Below are 15,156 nucleotides of genomic sequence, written 5' to 3' on the forward strand. Positions count from 1 at the left end.
TTTTAAAAATTTTCATTTTAAGATCAACTATTAGTCAGTCATTGATTTTGAAAAACCTACCAAGTGATGTCAGACGTGGTTATCCCCAAACAAACTTTAAAGTATGGAGAAACAACACTTTGGCAGCTTACAAAAAGTATCAATAGACTGGTGGTGTCTATAGTTCTCTATCATAATATGCAGCAACGAATTTAACAAAGCAAGATAAGCGTGATGTTGAGATTTTTTTTTGTTTTCCATTTTCGAAATTTAATTTAACTTGATACTGGCAATAATGCAAAAAAGTGCATCCACATAAAAGCTTACTCATGTTTGAGTTTTTATCACTGCTCGTGGTGCAACAACCGTGCGTGTGGTATAGAAACTTAACACTGGCCACAAGTACAAACGGCACGCCACCATAAAGAAAAAAAAAAGCGCATAAAAAAAGAACATCGACTCACGTTTGAGTTTCTCCAATAGCCCATGGTGCAAAACACTGGCTACTTATAAGTGCAAATGGCATGTCACCAAAAAAAAGAAAATAAAACACATAAAAACATCGACTCACGTTTTAGTTTCTCCAACGGCTCATGGTGCAAAGGCGGCGCGTGGTGTAACGGCGCGTGCTGCGGCTCATGATGCAGCGGCGCCATCAGACTCGATATAGCTGAGCCGACCGACGCAGCCACCGACTCGTGTAGATGGCCGCCCGAATGGAGCTCTAACTCGGAGAGGCAAAGTCCGTTTTCGCTTAGCGGCTCCATACCGGCCGCTAGCGCCTCCTTGTACACCCGGAGGTGAATGATGCTGGCTTGCTGGCTCGTGGGGCGAAGAAGCGCGTGCGATTACGCGCGGGCGGACATTGTCTCTGGAAAGAAATAATTGAGATATTTAATAAATTGTTATGATTTGTGTCTAGAACCAATTGTATTAACCCGACTGCGCCAGAAGAAGGGTTATGTTTTTCGAGTGTATGTATGTAGGTATGTATATGGGTACTTCTCATTTTTACACTCAAATTTGATGGTCACACAATAATAGTTCATAAACGGTATAAGTTAGAACAATAACTTTGAAATCATCTGATTTCAAAGTTATTGTTCTATTTAGCTACATACAAAATAAATTTTATCGTAATAGAAACAAAAATAATACGAAAAAATCACATGAAACGATAAAAAACGGGGTCATTTTTCGCATTCTCATCGTGTCACACCTTCGGTTGCAATGAAACATTTGGTTACTGCATCCACAATTTTCATTCAATATGTGTGTAGCATATACTAAAATCATCGTAATTAAATATACTTTCCACACAATAGTCAAAAAAATATCTTCTTATAATTATTTTGAATTGAGAAAGCGAAATACGTTGGTCACACGATTTTAGGTACCTAAAATTTTGAGTAATAATACAAGATTGCCGTTAAACCGAACACCAGCAACCAATCACAGCGTTCTATTCGGTTAACGTCAGTCGCGCTTCGACCATTGGGGAGGTGAGGTAGGTCGATCGTCGTTCCGCGAAAAAAATACGTAACTTTTTGTGATTATCCATAGACATACCGTCGCTTGCTTGAACAATATTTTCTACCTCTAAAATTTAAACAATTTAATTGAAACTTTGCCATTGAAAACTTAACATGTTAGACTTATTTGTGTAGTATTCAACTTGAACCGTTAAATTCAAATTTAAGGATAATTCATAAAAAACTAAAATTTTCGTCACCTTCGTGGCATCACCTTCGTGGTGTTTTATACACGAAGGTGATTTTAGGCCACGAAAGTGATTTCTTGCTTTGGTTTATTTTAAAATATAGTGACTGGTGTTTATGTTTTTACAATATTTTAATAACTAATAAATTATACGTGGTAAGTAGAGATCAGTACATCAATAAATAAATAAGGGCCTCGTATTTTTGTTGTCTGTCTGTATGACTGTATGTATGTCTGAATGACTGTATATATATATGTCTGTCTAAGTGACTGTGTATCTGTTTGTAAGATAAATTTAATCTGAAATGTCAGTTAAAAGTTGTACAACAAAAATACGAGGCCCTCTGGCCTCAATAAAAATATATTTTTGTTGAGGACTGATAATTAATCAGTTAGAGTTCTTTATTATTGAGGTACTGATAATCCTTTTTTTGCTTCTTTAGCATTTCAGAATGCCACCAGTATCACCCTTAAAACCAATTACGTAGAATCTTGTAACTTAGTAGGTGACGTTATCGGTAAAATTGTATCTTGTATTTAAGTAGGTACCTATTTATATTATGTTATTGCTATTTATCTATGAAAATAAGACAAAATTATATGTTTTTATAAACACTTAAGAGTCATTTACAGTAGTAAAGTTTGAAAAAAATATTGCTGTGAAGTACAGAATCACTTTCGTGGCATCAACAAATTCAAAACGTTAAAGCTTCCAAACGGGACTCACTATTTGACTGATTTACTGAGAATACACTCTTCACATCAAGCGCTACAATTTTTGTTTACAAAAAGTTGAAATAAGTTAGAAATAAAATTTGCCACGAAGGTGACGATGAGAACCGTGGCGATGAGAAATACCCACATTTCTTTGGCACGACCTACAGCCTAAACGGCTTGACCGATTTTGGTTTGGATTTTGGAGGTGTCTTTACATTCGTCTTAATCGTGAGTGACACTGGCTATATTAAAATTGAAAAAAAAATCTAAATGGCGGATGTTAGGCGCCATAAAGTCTTTTAAAAAAATTTTTTTCTCAAAACATATTGAGTGTTATTTAACTAAAATGATTAAAATAAAATTATTATTGAAAAAAAAAACCCAACTGCGTAAAAGTTTAGTTAGTTTAGTTCATAAAAAGTTAATAACAAAATAACTCAGCCTTAGTGTTCACAAATGCAGTCGGAGGCATCAAATACATCATTGATGCCTCCGACTGCATTTGTGAACACTAATGCTGAGTTGTCTTGTTTTTATCTTTTTAGTTCATTTTTACGTTAGTTGGATTTTTTTTAAATTTTATTTCCTTTAACTATGTATCTCATAGCTTGTTTAGGTAAAATTAAATTGCTAGGACAGCTCATGTGTTTATGACTTCAATAAACTCTACACTATTCTAGAGTTAAAATGTTCGGTCTAGACTTAAATGTTATCTATCTTAGGTTAGGTCCTAACTTAGGTTTTAATCTGATGCCTTTGTCAAGATCATGAATCTCCCACTGTGTAGGCAATGTGAAAGTAAAATCACATAGATTTTTCAACTTGTGCTTGAATGTATTTTCCTTTTTATGTAAAAAGTGACACGTAACATAAAATCGAGTATTAATTAACACAATAAGTAGGGAAAAACAATTTAAATTCACAAGTTAATTTTCCAACCCCCTATTAAACTGTCTTAACGACAGCCACGTTAAAGTTCTAGAGTTGAATAAATCAATGTGCATACTGTATCAGGATGATTTAAGGTGGGCACACACGGTCGTGTTTGCGCTGTAAAAAGCAAGCGCCGTAAAATATGGTGCCACAGAGATATATAACTTTACAACTTTCATAATTCAAATAGCCTGTCAGCTGGGCATCGGTGAAACATCGTAATGGCTGTGGAAAAACTGGGAAAGTATAATGGGGAGAGATACCGGTAAGTTACGGCAGAACCGGTATCTTAAAACCGATTTGTATTTGTTAATATTGCTTGTCACTGGAACCTGATTTTAATAAGTTAAGAATTAGATTAAAAATAACAACTTTTAACCCATTCTTGTGTTTCATGTGACTACCCCAACCTAACCGACATTTTAAATGACAACAAAAATTATCAGAATTATTAATTACTCGATCAATTTCTTTTACAGCTCTATTCCGTAGCATAAGAAACTGTTAGGCCCAGAACAGACGGTGAAACGCAACTGCAACGAAACTGCAACTGCTAGTTACTTTTCTTTTGTTGCATCTAAGTTTCTGCCATAGCGTCCTTTGAGAGACCACACATGACGCGACCAGTTTGAAACTTTCAGTTTCAGTTTCATTCATCAGAATCATCTCAAAGTTGCAGTTTCGTTGCAGTTGCGTTTCACCGTCTGTTCTGGGCATATGCCGTAGCATAAAAAATATTCAGTTCTTAAATTTTATTAATATTAACAAATGAGCTACTGCAATTTAAAAACTTTCCAAAGACATTTAAAAACAAACTCTAGTTACTAGTGAGATTTAAANGATTTAAACACAAAAAATACTTTTCACAAAAACTTAGATCAGCCCAAGTGATGTGACGTTATCACACAATAGCGGAAAAACCGGAGCTAAAATACCGGTTCTCAAAGTACCGGTATGCAAGCTCTACATAACTGATTTATGTGTTTAATTGTCTTTTCCACGAGCGAGTCTCTAACGGTGGGTTTCAATTCTCGACAAAAAAGCAAAGGCATGCTGAAGCGTGAATGGCCACGAGTTTTTCTACCGGTCACAATACTGAATGTAATGTCCTCATACAAAACATGAGTCTAAGTAGCTTTTGCTAAATCTATGTCTAATTTCAATGTGTAGAAATTAGACAAATGAGATCATTTAGGTCGTCTAATGTAAATATTAGTTTGGGCAAACTACTTTTATTTTAAAAACACTTTTCATAATTTTATGTATAGTTAGGTACTATGCCTACAAGTATCCAATACTAATAAATTATTTATATTTATTAATATTGATATGCTATAGGCTTAGAATAAGGCTGAATTGATTTTTAAATTCATATAAATACTTGGCATAGACTGAAAAAATTCTATCAAAAGAATCTGCCCAAAATATCTTTCCTAGAATCCATTGTTATTCTATTTAGCGAACCTTCACCCTAGCATTGTAGGTTAATTGATTATTTTGTTTTATCATACAGAAAAATCCTAAACCGAAATAAAGAGCTTTTAATTAACTTTGAATGCTTGGCGGTTATTGACATCATAAAAATATAAACAAAATAGCGGCCGCCCGCGACTTCGTACGCGTGGATCCCGTTTTACCCCCTTAGCGGTTGAGTTTCGTAAAATCCTTTCTTAGCGGATGCCTACGTCATCATAACATATACCTGCATACCAAATTTCAGCCCGATCCGTCCAGTGGTTTGGGCTGTGCGTTGATATATCACTATATCAGTCAGTCATCTTTGAGTTAGATATATTTAGATTTAGATAATTCAAAAGTCAAAACCTCATTTGCCAATCGAAAGTCGCGTAAACACTGAAACAATCGCATAGGCGATATTAATCTGGCGGCGGTGAGTAATTGGGCAAAGCCGAAGGCAGCGATTGAGCCGCTGAGCCGGCGTTATCCCTTTAAACCGACGGAAAGCCTTTTTTAAGCCGAAAGATTTAAGTTGCAGAAAGTGGCTGGCTCTATTAAAACGCCATCTCATTCGAATTTTACTTCCACAATCGTTTCGCGTAACTTTTATCCGGTTTACGGATCGGTAGCACCTAAGGTTTACGCTTGACGGTAATTTGAGCTTTGTGTGTCGAGATTAGACCAAGTAGTAGGTAGGTATAAGGTAATCCACTTTATTGAATGAAAAAGTGGTCAATGCTGACACGATTAATTTCACTTTAACGGTATGATTAACTTTATTACTAACACGTTGAAACTGATCAATTATACCTCATAAACATAAACGTTTTGTGGGAATATTTATGGACTTTAACTTTTATTTTTGTTGAGAATATAGGGTTGTTAATCTTGATTATACCTATAGTTCTATCGAGATTTTACTTAGTAAGCTCCTTGTACTTTCAATTGAATGAGTATTTATGACAATGCTTTTTCATCGTACAGATTTGGCAACTTTTGGACGTTGCACTGCATTGTATTATGATTATGTACATGACTCACATCTAAAAAATAGATAGAAAATATTGGAAAATGACTACTAAACTACCTATGTATGCTTTTCACAAATCTTTAAAAAATAATTTTGTTGATGTAACTATCGATTAAATAGCACTCTACATCTTTTCAGCAACCAAAACCTGCAACTCTTTATCCTATAAATAATGGCAAGGACTAGACAGTCAATAAATGGTTCAAATCTAACAATACCTAACAAAAAGTAGGTTGTAACACTCAAAAATTTAGATTCCAAGTACCTTTAAGTACAGTTATATCTGATATCACCAGCTCTACATTTATCAAAAAATTAGTTATTTGCTATCTCATTCAACTGTATAACTACAACGTAAAGTAAGTTATCAAAAATTACAAATAAATAGACAATAACGTGCCTTCAATAATAAATTAGCAAGTAAAATCATCATACCTTACCGATTATGCATCCATACATAAACACACTTCATGTGTGTAAAAATAAATCTTACATCACAAAGTATGACAAAGAAATCTATTTCAGGCTGTTATCATCCGTTCTGTCCACTTTTAACTTCAAAATGTGCAGTATAAAATAGGTCACAATAATTAGCAAAAGACAAAACAATTGAGTTGCAATAAAACAATATCTTATCGTCAGAACTTTGATGTAGCCGGTGAGAACAACACTTCACTCAAAATCAGATGATATCGTGTACAACATGAAACGCACTAACGACTCATGTTCGACATGTGTACCGAACACGTTTGACAAGCAACATCGGTAAATATTTGTCTCCCACTATTTGCATCGTGTCTATCGCGTCGATAACACGATTTTATGGCATTGTCAATGGACTGATATGGCATGTTAACTCATGAGCAACGAACCATTCGACCGAACATTCAACGAATATTTCTAAACAGAATACGTTCACGTATTATCAAATCTAAAACGAGGCTAATCACGTTTTCTAGTCTAGATTTTAATTAAAAACTTTAGTCGTAGCTACAGTTGTAGTAACGTCATGTCAATTTATCTGTGCGTTATCTATTATCAGTTAGATAAAATATCTTGGAGCTGATAGGGAGCGTACCACACCAAATAATTTGTGTAAACCAGCCAAATTCACTGGAACGGTGTACTTATTAATTTATACTGATACATGGCGTGTAGGAAGTTGTCAATAAACAATAGGGAAATTAGTAGTAATGAAATCATAAATTAATATAATGAGAAACACATTGTAAATTGTGCAATAACAAAATTACTTATTGATAAAATCAATTAGCAGTATAAAAGTTAGTCCAAAAATAATTATATGTACCTATTTTAAATGTTAGTCTTTTTGTAACAGTAAGCCTTCTTCCAAGCAAGAACTTTTTGATAGGAGTGATTTATTTATATTTTTTTCGTTATGCTTATTTATACCTTTTGTTTTTTCAAATTCTGTTAATATACCTGATAGCTACTGAAGGTTTTGTCTTCTTGTGTAGGGTATTATGCAGTCCATTGATAAACTTTGTAATTTAAGCAAACAAGAAGTCACCGTCTCAAAAGTAAATATGGATAAAATGCCTACTAGAGGGTCTGACATAGTTGTTTAATTTAAATATATTAATGGGACGAAATATTACAAGCCAATGATAACGAATGTAAATTATTTTATTTTATTTAAAAAATATCGATAAATCCCGTCAAATGATTATTGGGTCACGCGCAGTGTAGAGTCCTGTTGACACTTGTTTTTTTTTAAATTTATTTTTTATCCACAACGAGGATGGATGCAACGCGATGGTACCCATTATTCTAAAATTATATTATGCATTTGGAAGTAATACTTACCTAACATACGAAGTCGACATCAAGAAGGTAGGTACTATGCTTAAGCAATTTCCAAAGTATTATTAAATGTTTACTAGAAAGTTTTAGAAGAGTTAAGTGAAGCTGGCTGAAAATAATAATCCTTAATCCGTATGGGTACATATTTTATTAGAACTGAAAGAAAAAAACACAAGCGTAGATAGTTACAGGAGTAACTAGGTAATTTGGGAATAATTTGTAAGACAGCTTCGTCTTGTTAGCTTGTGGTCAAAATATGTACATATCCTTAGACCGTAGAGGAAAATAAAATAAAAATGTTTAGTGCGCCTATTTTCTCCGATGTCGAAAATAACTTGGTTGTAGAACAGTATTTTGGGTTTCACTCCTCCTTGGTGTAGCAAAACATAGTGTAACATGGAATATAGCTGTTTCAAAAACATCCTGGATATAGGAAACTAGGAAGACAAACATTGGGAGAGAGTTCCACTATACATCAATATGTATATCATTACCTTACGGTTATTATTACAGTTATTATATTAATACTCAACCGAAAAAGGTACAAATATCTTTTGTCCAGACTTTACAGAGCGGCTCTACCAAAAAACTTTTTTTTTTCAAATATTTTTGTCATCATAAATAAGCGCACAATATTTGTTTGGAACATCCCTTTTCAGAAAACTATAGTCTATGTCTTCAGCCGTCAAACTCAGCCTTCATCTATACAGGGTGGAATTTTGTAATAATGCCACCTGGAGGGAGGGAAAGTACTCTTAATATTGTAGATATAAATTTTTTTCTCAAAGAAAACATTCCTTTATTTTTGAAAAAAAATAGAACTGCGATCAAAGATTTCCAATAATTTGCTTGCCACACCCGGGAATCGAACCAACCAAAATCTGCTAAAAATAACACCCTGTATTTTTATTACATCGATCGTTAGGGTTAAGTATAAGGATGAAATCTCTCTAACAAACTTGATAAATCAAATGAAAGGAAAACCATGAAATCTTAAATTATTATGTGGTAACTACAGAAAATTGTATGGTATGGTAGTAAATTATTTGAAAAATTTTCGAAAATCTTTGAATGTAGTTCTCTTTCTTTTCAAAAATAAAGGAATGTTTTCTTTCAGTATTTTTTTTCTATCTACAGTATTAAGAGTACTTTCCCTCCAGGTGGCATTACAAAATTCTACCCTGTATAATAAATCTGCAGAGAGGTCAATACTGTACATGAAATATATTTTCAAAATAACTATCAGGGGGTGATTAGTGATCGATACTGATGCCAAAAATGCAATCAGTAAAATTTTTGTCTGTCTCTCTGTCTGTCTGTCTGTCCGTCGGTCCGTCTGTATGTTCCTTATAGAAACAAAAACTACTCGACCAATTTTAACTAAACTTGGTACAATTATTCTTCATACTCCTGGGCAGGTTATAGTATACTTAGGAATTCCCACGGGAACAGGAATTAGCGGGAAAATCCTTTTGTATGAAAAATCTAAACCGCTTAAGTTAGACGCTTGAAATTTGGTATGACTTGACTTATGGTCCTATGTCCCCTAGATGGGGCAGAGGGCGTCCACAACAGTCCTCCATCGCGTTCGTCTTGAGCTATGCGTTTGATCTCGCTCCAAGTCTTGCCGATCTTCTTTGCCTCGTCTGCCACAGGGCTCCGCCAAGTGTGCTTAGGGCGACCACGTTTACGTTTTTCTTGGGGGCTCCAATCCAGAGCCTGCTTGGGGATGTGATCGGGATCCCTTCGGAGAGTGTGGCCAATCCAGTTCCACTTGCGGCGCTTGATCTGCTGGTCGATCGGAATTTCGTGGCAGCGTTCCAATAGCTCGACGTTGGAGATTTTCTCAGGCCAGTATATGCCGAGAATTCGGCGAAGGCAGCGGTTGACGAAGACCTGCAGCTGGTGCGAGGTGACCTTGGTGACCTTCCACGTTTCACACCCATAGAGCAGCACGGATTTAACGTTGGACCCGAAAATTTTGATCTTGACCCTTCGGGTCAGTTTCCGTGACTGCCATACGGGGCGAAGTTGTGCGAAGGTAGCTCTAGCCTTGGCAATGCGGGAAGTGATGTCCTCTTCGGTACCTCCAGTCTCTGACACGACGCTCCCGATTTAGGTAAAATTGTGGACACGTTCCACATCCTCTGCACCAATCCGTAATGGTGTGCAATTCCTCACTCCAGATCGCATCTCTTGGGTCTTCCGGCAATTAATTTTGAGCCCCGTGATGCCCGCCTCTCGATGTAGGTCATCAATTTTGGATTGCATATCGTGATGCGTGTGGCTCAGCAAACAGAGGTCATCGGCATAATCTAAGTCTTCTAAGACTCCGATTATACCCCACTCTATTCCACGCCGTTGGTGGCCTTCAGTAGATCGATATTTTTCGGCGGGACACCAATGTCAGCGAGTCGCGACCATATGCTTGCCCACTTTAGCGTATCAAAAGGCTTTTTCGAAGTCTACAAAGGTAAGATAGACTTCCCTTTGCCATTCTGATGCCTGCTCCAAGATGATACGCAAAGTGAAATTTGGTATGTAGGTACCTTAACAAACTTAAAGCTTAGTTACAACAAGGAATTCCCGAAATTCCCACAGGAACGGGAATTAACGGGAAAATTATTTTGTATGAAAAAATCTAAACCGCTTAAGGTCCTTAGTAAACTTAAAGCTTAGTTACAACAGGATATTGCAAAATTCCCACAGGAACGGGAGATAGCGGGAAAAAACATTTGTATGAAAAAATCTAAACCGCGTAAGATAGATGAAGGGGGGTAAAACGGGATCCAAGTCGCGGGCGGCCACTAGTCTATACTAATATTATAAAGAAGTAAAGTTTGTGTGTTTGTATATTTGTTAAATGGTAAGGGGTAATCTCGGGATCTACTGAACCGTTTTAAAAGAAAGGCACATTATTGCTGAGTGTCATAGGTTATATAAAAAACCGAAAAATTCCACGCGGGCGAAACTGCGGGCGGGAAGCTAGTGTAGAATAATAAAAAAAATGGGCAGCTGAAAATAGAAAACACATTTGTTGAAATAAATATTTTTTGCCTGTACCATTTCCTATCATGCGTTTGCGCAAAGTTAAACTTTTACATTATTAAAAGTCATTATCAGAACTTGTGCATTATACAATTTTCCTTACTTCATAAGGACAGTTTTGTAGTTTAGGTTATTTGTAATATTGGGATCATACAGCGCCGGATTAACCCTTAAGCAAATTAATCAATTGCTTAAAGCATCAGGTTTTGGGAGGCACCAAAAATAATAAAAAATATTTTTCACGAATTTAATTCCCGTAAAAGTCGCTAGTCGCGTAAGCCTACGTCTAAAAAGCTGATTAGATTTTTTTTAAAGAGCGATACTAGGAAACTTATGGACGCACGTATGGATTGCTTATTAGGGCATCAAGTAGTTTTAATCCGGCACTGGGATAATGACAATGATTGCAGACTCTACGAGTATCATCCGCCAGAGACGGTTTTTACATGCCGTCGGTACCTGGCCTTGGAATGACGAAATAATATAACTTTTCAGGTTACCAGTTTGGATCAAGTCTACAACATCAAAACCAAACGGTGTCTTTTGAATTTTCAGACCCTGGTAAATATAACAACAGCAATTTAGAAACTAAAAATATTGTGCACTAAAAATAATTTATTTTCAGTTTTTATCACCAAGTTAAATAAGCACAATCATAATGCAACCACATTTTAACATTTTAAATTATCTTTGGGTTTTGCCGTTTATTTTATCTATATCTTAATTGCTTTTTAATTTTGTTAAGCACTTGATGAATCGAATGCATTAATAAAATTGATCTAAGCTAATTCCATTACATTTCATAGGTTTTTAATTGCACTTTTTTATTACAGATTACGCTACGTTAAACAGTTTAAATACACTCGCGAGCAAAAGTATGGAATCACTTACATGAAGTTGTTTCCACGCGATCTTGTGTACTAACGAATTTGTTAGGAACAAAAAAAGTGGCACCATTTTAAAGATTAAACTTTTATCTTTAAATTGATACCAAATTCATTTAAATCACACCAGTATTTAAAAAGATATCCCGGCTGATGTGAAGAAATAACGAAAAAGACATGTATGAACTGTTTGATACGTCGCGAGTTGCGGCCTATTTACCCCCTATAAAAGCACGCGTTTTCGGATTTTTGCTTTCACACGTTGATTCATACACATCTCCGCTTCTTTTGACACTTTACCTGGGATTCTACACCTTCAGAAGCAGCACAAATCGTTGCACTATTGCAAGAAGGGCTCAGCCAGCGGGCTGTCGCACGTCAGCGCCACATAAGCCAGTCCTGGGTTTCGAAAGTTTTAAGACGCTTTCGGGAGACTGGTGGCTTTATCCCGAGACCAAGTTCTGAACAGCGCCGGCGCACATCGCAGAGGGAAGACCGTTTTTTCATGTCAACCTCTCTATGAAATCGTCATTTGACTGGAATCGACGTCCAGTAAGAGCTCAGAAATGTTCGTAGGATAGCTGTTAGCGAGTAGACAGTTTGTCTAAGACATAAGCAATAGAATTTAACTCCAAAAAGGCCTGCCACAGGCTCGAAACTGACGGCAGGTCACCGATAAGCACGCTTTCAATTTGCTCGTACACATCTCGATGTTAAGTCGAGCAAGCCACCCCCATAAGCCACTGTTTCAGCGAACCAGCACTGCACAAATCGCTCCTCAGGCCGCCTATAAACCCGACCTCTTCGACTGCTGCCCTGCAAACACAGTTTGCATTCATCGGAGAACAGAACTCGCCTCCATTACTCGCCTTCCCATCGAGATGTGTACGAGCAAATTGAAAGGGTGCTTATCGGTGACCTGCCGTCAGTTTCGAGCCTGTGGCAGGCCTTTTTGGAGTCAAATTCTATTGCTTATATCTTAGATGAACTGTCCACTCGCTAACAGTTATCTTACGAACATTTCTGAGCTCTTGAAGGACATCGATTCCAGTCAAATGACGATTTCATAGAGAGGTTGACATGAAAAAACGGTCTTCCCTCTGCGATGTGCAACGGCGCTGTTCAGAACTTGGTCTCGGGATAAAGCCACCAGTCTCCCGAAAGCGTCTTGAAACTTTCGAAACCCAGGACTGGCTTATGTGGCGCTGACGTGCGACAGCCCGCTGGCTGAGCCTTTCGTGCAATAGTGCAACGATTTGTGCTGCTTCTGAAGGTGTAGAATCCCAGGTAAAGTGTCAAAAGAAGCGGAGATGTGTATGAATCAACGTGTGAAAGCAAAAATCTAAAAACGCGTGCTTTTATAGGGGGTAAATAGGTCGCACATCACGACGTATCAAACAGTTCATACATGTCTTTTTCGTTACTTCTTCACATCAGCAGGGATATCTTTTTAAATACTGGTGTGATTTAAATGAATTTGGTATCAATTTAAAGATAAAAGTTTAATCTTTAAAATGGTGCCCCTTTTTTTGTTACTAACGAATTCGTTAGTACACAAGTTCGCGTGGAAACAACTTCATGTAAGTGATTCCATAGTTTTGCTCGCGAGTGTATAACATCATTTAAATCACGAATAAACATGTTTTAAATGGATCACGAAAACAATAAAGAGTTATTATGAATTTTCCAATATTTTTTAAAGATTTGAAATAATAAATTGATTGTCTATCTGACATGGGTTAGATTAAAATTACAATATTAATATACACGGCTTGAAAAATATCCACACTGCGATGAACTCTATCCATGGATACTTTTTAGGTTAGACTTTGTAATCGTTTCATAAAAAATATAATAGATAAACTGTGCTTTAAAATATGTAAGTAGAAACAATTTGTAAGTACTCTACATTTTGTAAGATCATCTTCTTAGTTCCTCTTCCTTCCTTGTAATGCTTTTGAAATAGCATCATCACTGAGAAAATCCGTCATAGATAATGTAAACAAACCATTTTCCTGCAATATGATTCTAATAAGAACTACAGCTTATAACATTTTGGCTAACCAGTAGACTCTACATAACAGATTTTCTATTCTTGGAACGAAAAAAGTAAATAATGAAAGTATAAATGAACACTCATTTGCTACAGCGGATTGTAGAGTAAGCGGATAACGGTAACACAGTTAGACCCTTTGGAAAATGTAAGATTGTTTTCGTTTGACGTTTGTGGTATTTAATGATTTGATGACAAAACATACTTACTTTTGCAATCAGATAGAGACACGTGCCACAGCGGGTTTAAGTTGATTCCACGGAAAGTCGATTTTCACAGTGTGTGTACACGAAATCCGTTGATATCCGTCATAATCTGGTACAAGCCACGGGATTACGCGCGTCCACCCGCGGCCGGCCGTCACCCACTAACGTAAACACCAGAAAACAAACCGTAACCGAATCTGAAACCGATAAATCAAAGCGCACGATCGCGGCGACGTCGCTTATCCGCTAAATCCTGTCGGGATCGCGTAAAAAATACTAGTATTAAAAACAGTCTTAAGTGGGCTTACACTCGCGGCGCGGTGCGGCCCGCGCTGGCTCTAATCTCGGCCACTTCCCGGAGCAATTTGAACCTAACTCCACCACTCCATACATCATCCGGCCGCCCGCCCACAGCCGCGCGCCCCTCGCCCGTCCCGCTCGCACGCGCGGCTGCGTCAAATTATGCAGAAGACTGAGGACTATAATCAGTCATTATTATTGGCCTTTTTGTACCTTCTTCGATTCGGTCAAGACCTGGGCTGTGCTACAGTCTCTTTAATGGCGTCAAATTGACTGTCGATACATGCAACTTCTGAAGTATTTGTATGAAAACTTCATCATATCAGCCCTCCCCCAAGATCAGAACTCGAAACTTATCTGATTGCTGCGAGGGTTCAGAGTTGGAGACACCATAATCTCTTAAAGTCTTCACTACCTCCCACTTAGAGGTTTTCAAGCTTCAGAGCTAGACCGAGCTCAGTATCAAGATACGGCGAGTATTAAACACAACTTCGATTAACTGACGATATTGTAGTTATGACTGAGACCTTAGTAGACCTAGGTACAATGCTCCAGAGCCAATAAGACCAATTCTTGCAATAGATTCGCCACCGGAGCCACCGAAATTGCGCCACCGGAATTAAAAACTGTAACAAAATTCTAATTATAAAGAAAACTATAATTCTGATCAATAATTTCTGTATGCAGATACAACAAAACACCAAACTTTAATCATGTTAAAGAATCGTTTAGCATCTAAGTAAGTAGCTTTCACTCATATACTTGTCAGCGAAATTGAAAAATTTTGTATTCCTGTACCGCTGATACACATATTTACGGGTCTACTGGAAGAAAAATACCATAAGTCGCAAGTCTTTATAGCTCGATCAGGAGGACACAGCTGAGTGATGCAGGGAAGAAGAACTCTACGTCTCTCAAAGTTTCTTTGGAGAAGTAAGAGAGTGTCAAAATTGAGCCACTGTAATTGCTTTTTTTCGTGGGACAGTTTTGAAAGGCTATTTAAAA

At 36.9% G+C, this 15,156-nt stretch overlaps 1 protein-coding gene across 1 annotated transcript in view; it reads right to left on the minus strand.

Moving 5' to 3' along the window:
* The window catches only part of Ptx1 (pituitary homeobox homolog Ptx1), a 65,623-nt gene extending 51,389 nt beyond the window's left edge, over positions 1 to 14,234 (minus strand). Inside the window, exons 1-2 of the mRNA XM_028309876.1 lie at positions 13,855 to 14,234; positions 551 to 850 (exon numbers count right to left, since the gene is read on the minus strand). Coding sequence (XP_028165677.1) covers positions 551 to 746 — 196 coding nt within the window. The 5' untranslated portion in view covers positions 747 to 850; positions 13,855 to 14,234. The remainder of the gene's footprint in view (positions 1 to 550; positions 851 to 13,854) is intronic.
* Positions 14,235 to 15,156: the final 922 nt, after the last annotated feature.

The sequence above is a fragment of the Ostrinia furnacalis genome, unplaced genomic scaffold (genome assembly GCF_004193835.3).
Source record: "Ostrinia furnacalis isolate ACB-3 unplaced genomic scaffold, ASM419383v2 OfSCF2838, whole genome shotgun sequence".
Lineage (NCBI taxonomy): Eukaryota > Metazoa > Arthropoda > Insecta > Lepidoptera > Crambidae > Ostrinia > Ostrinia furnacalis.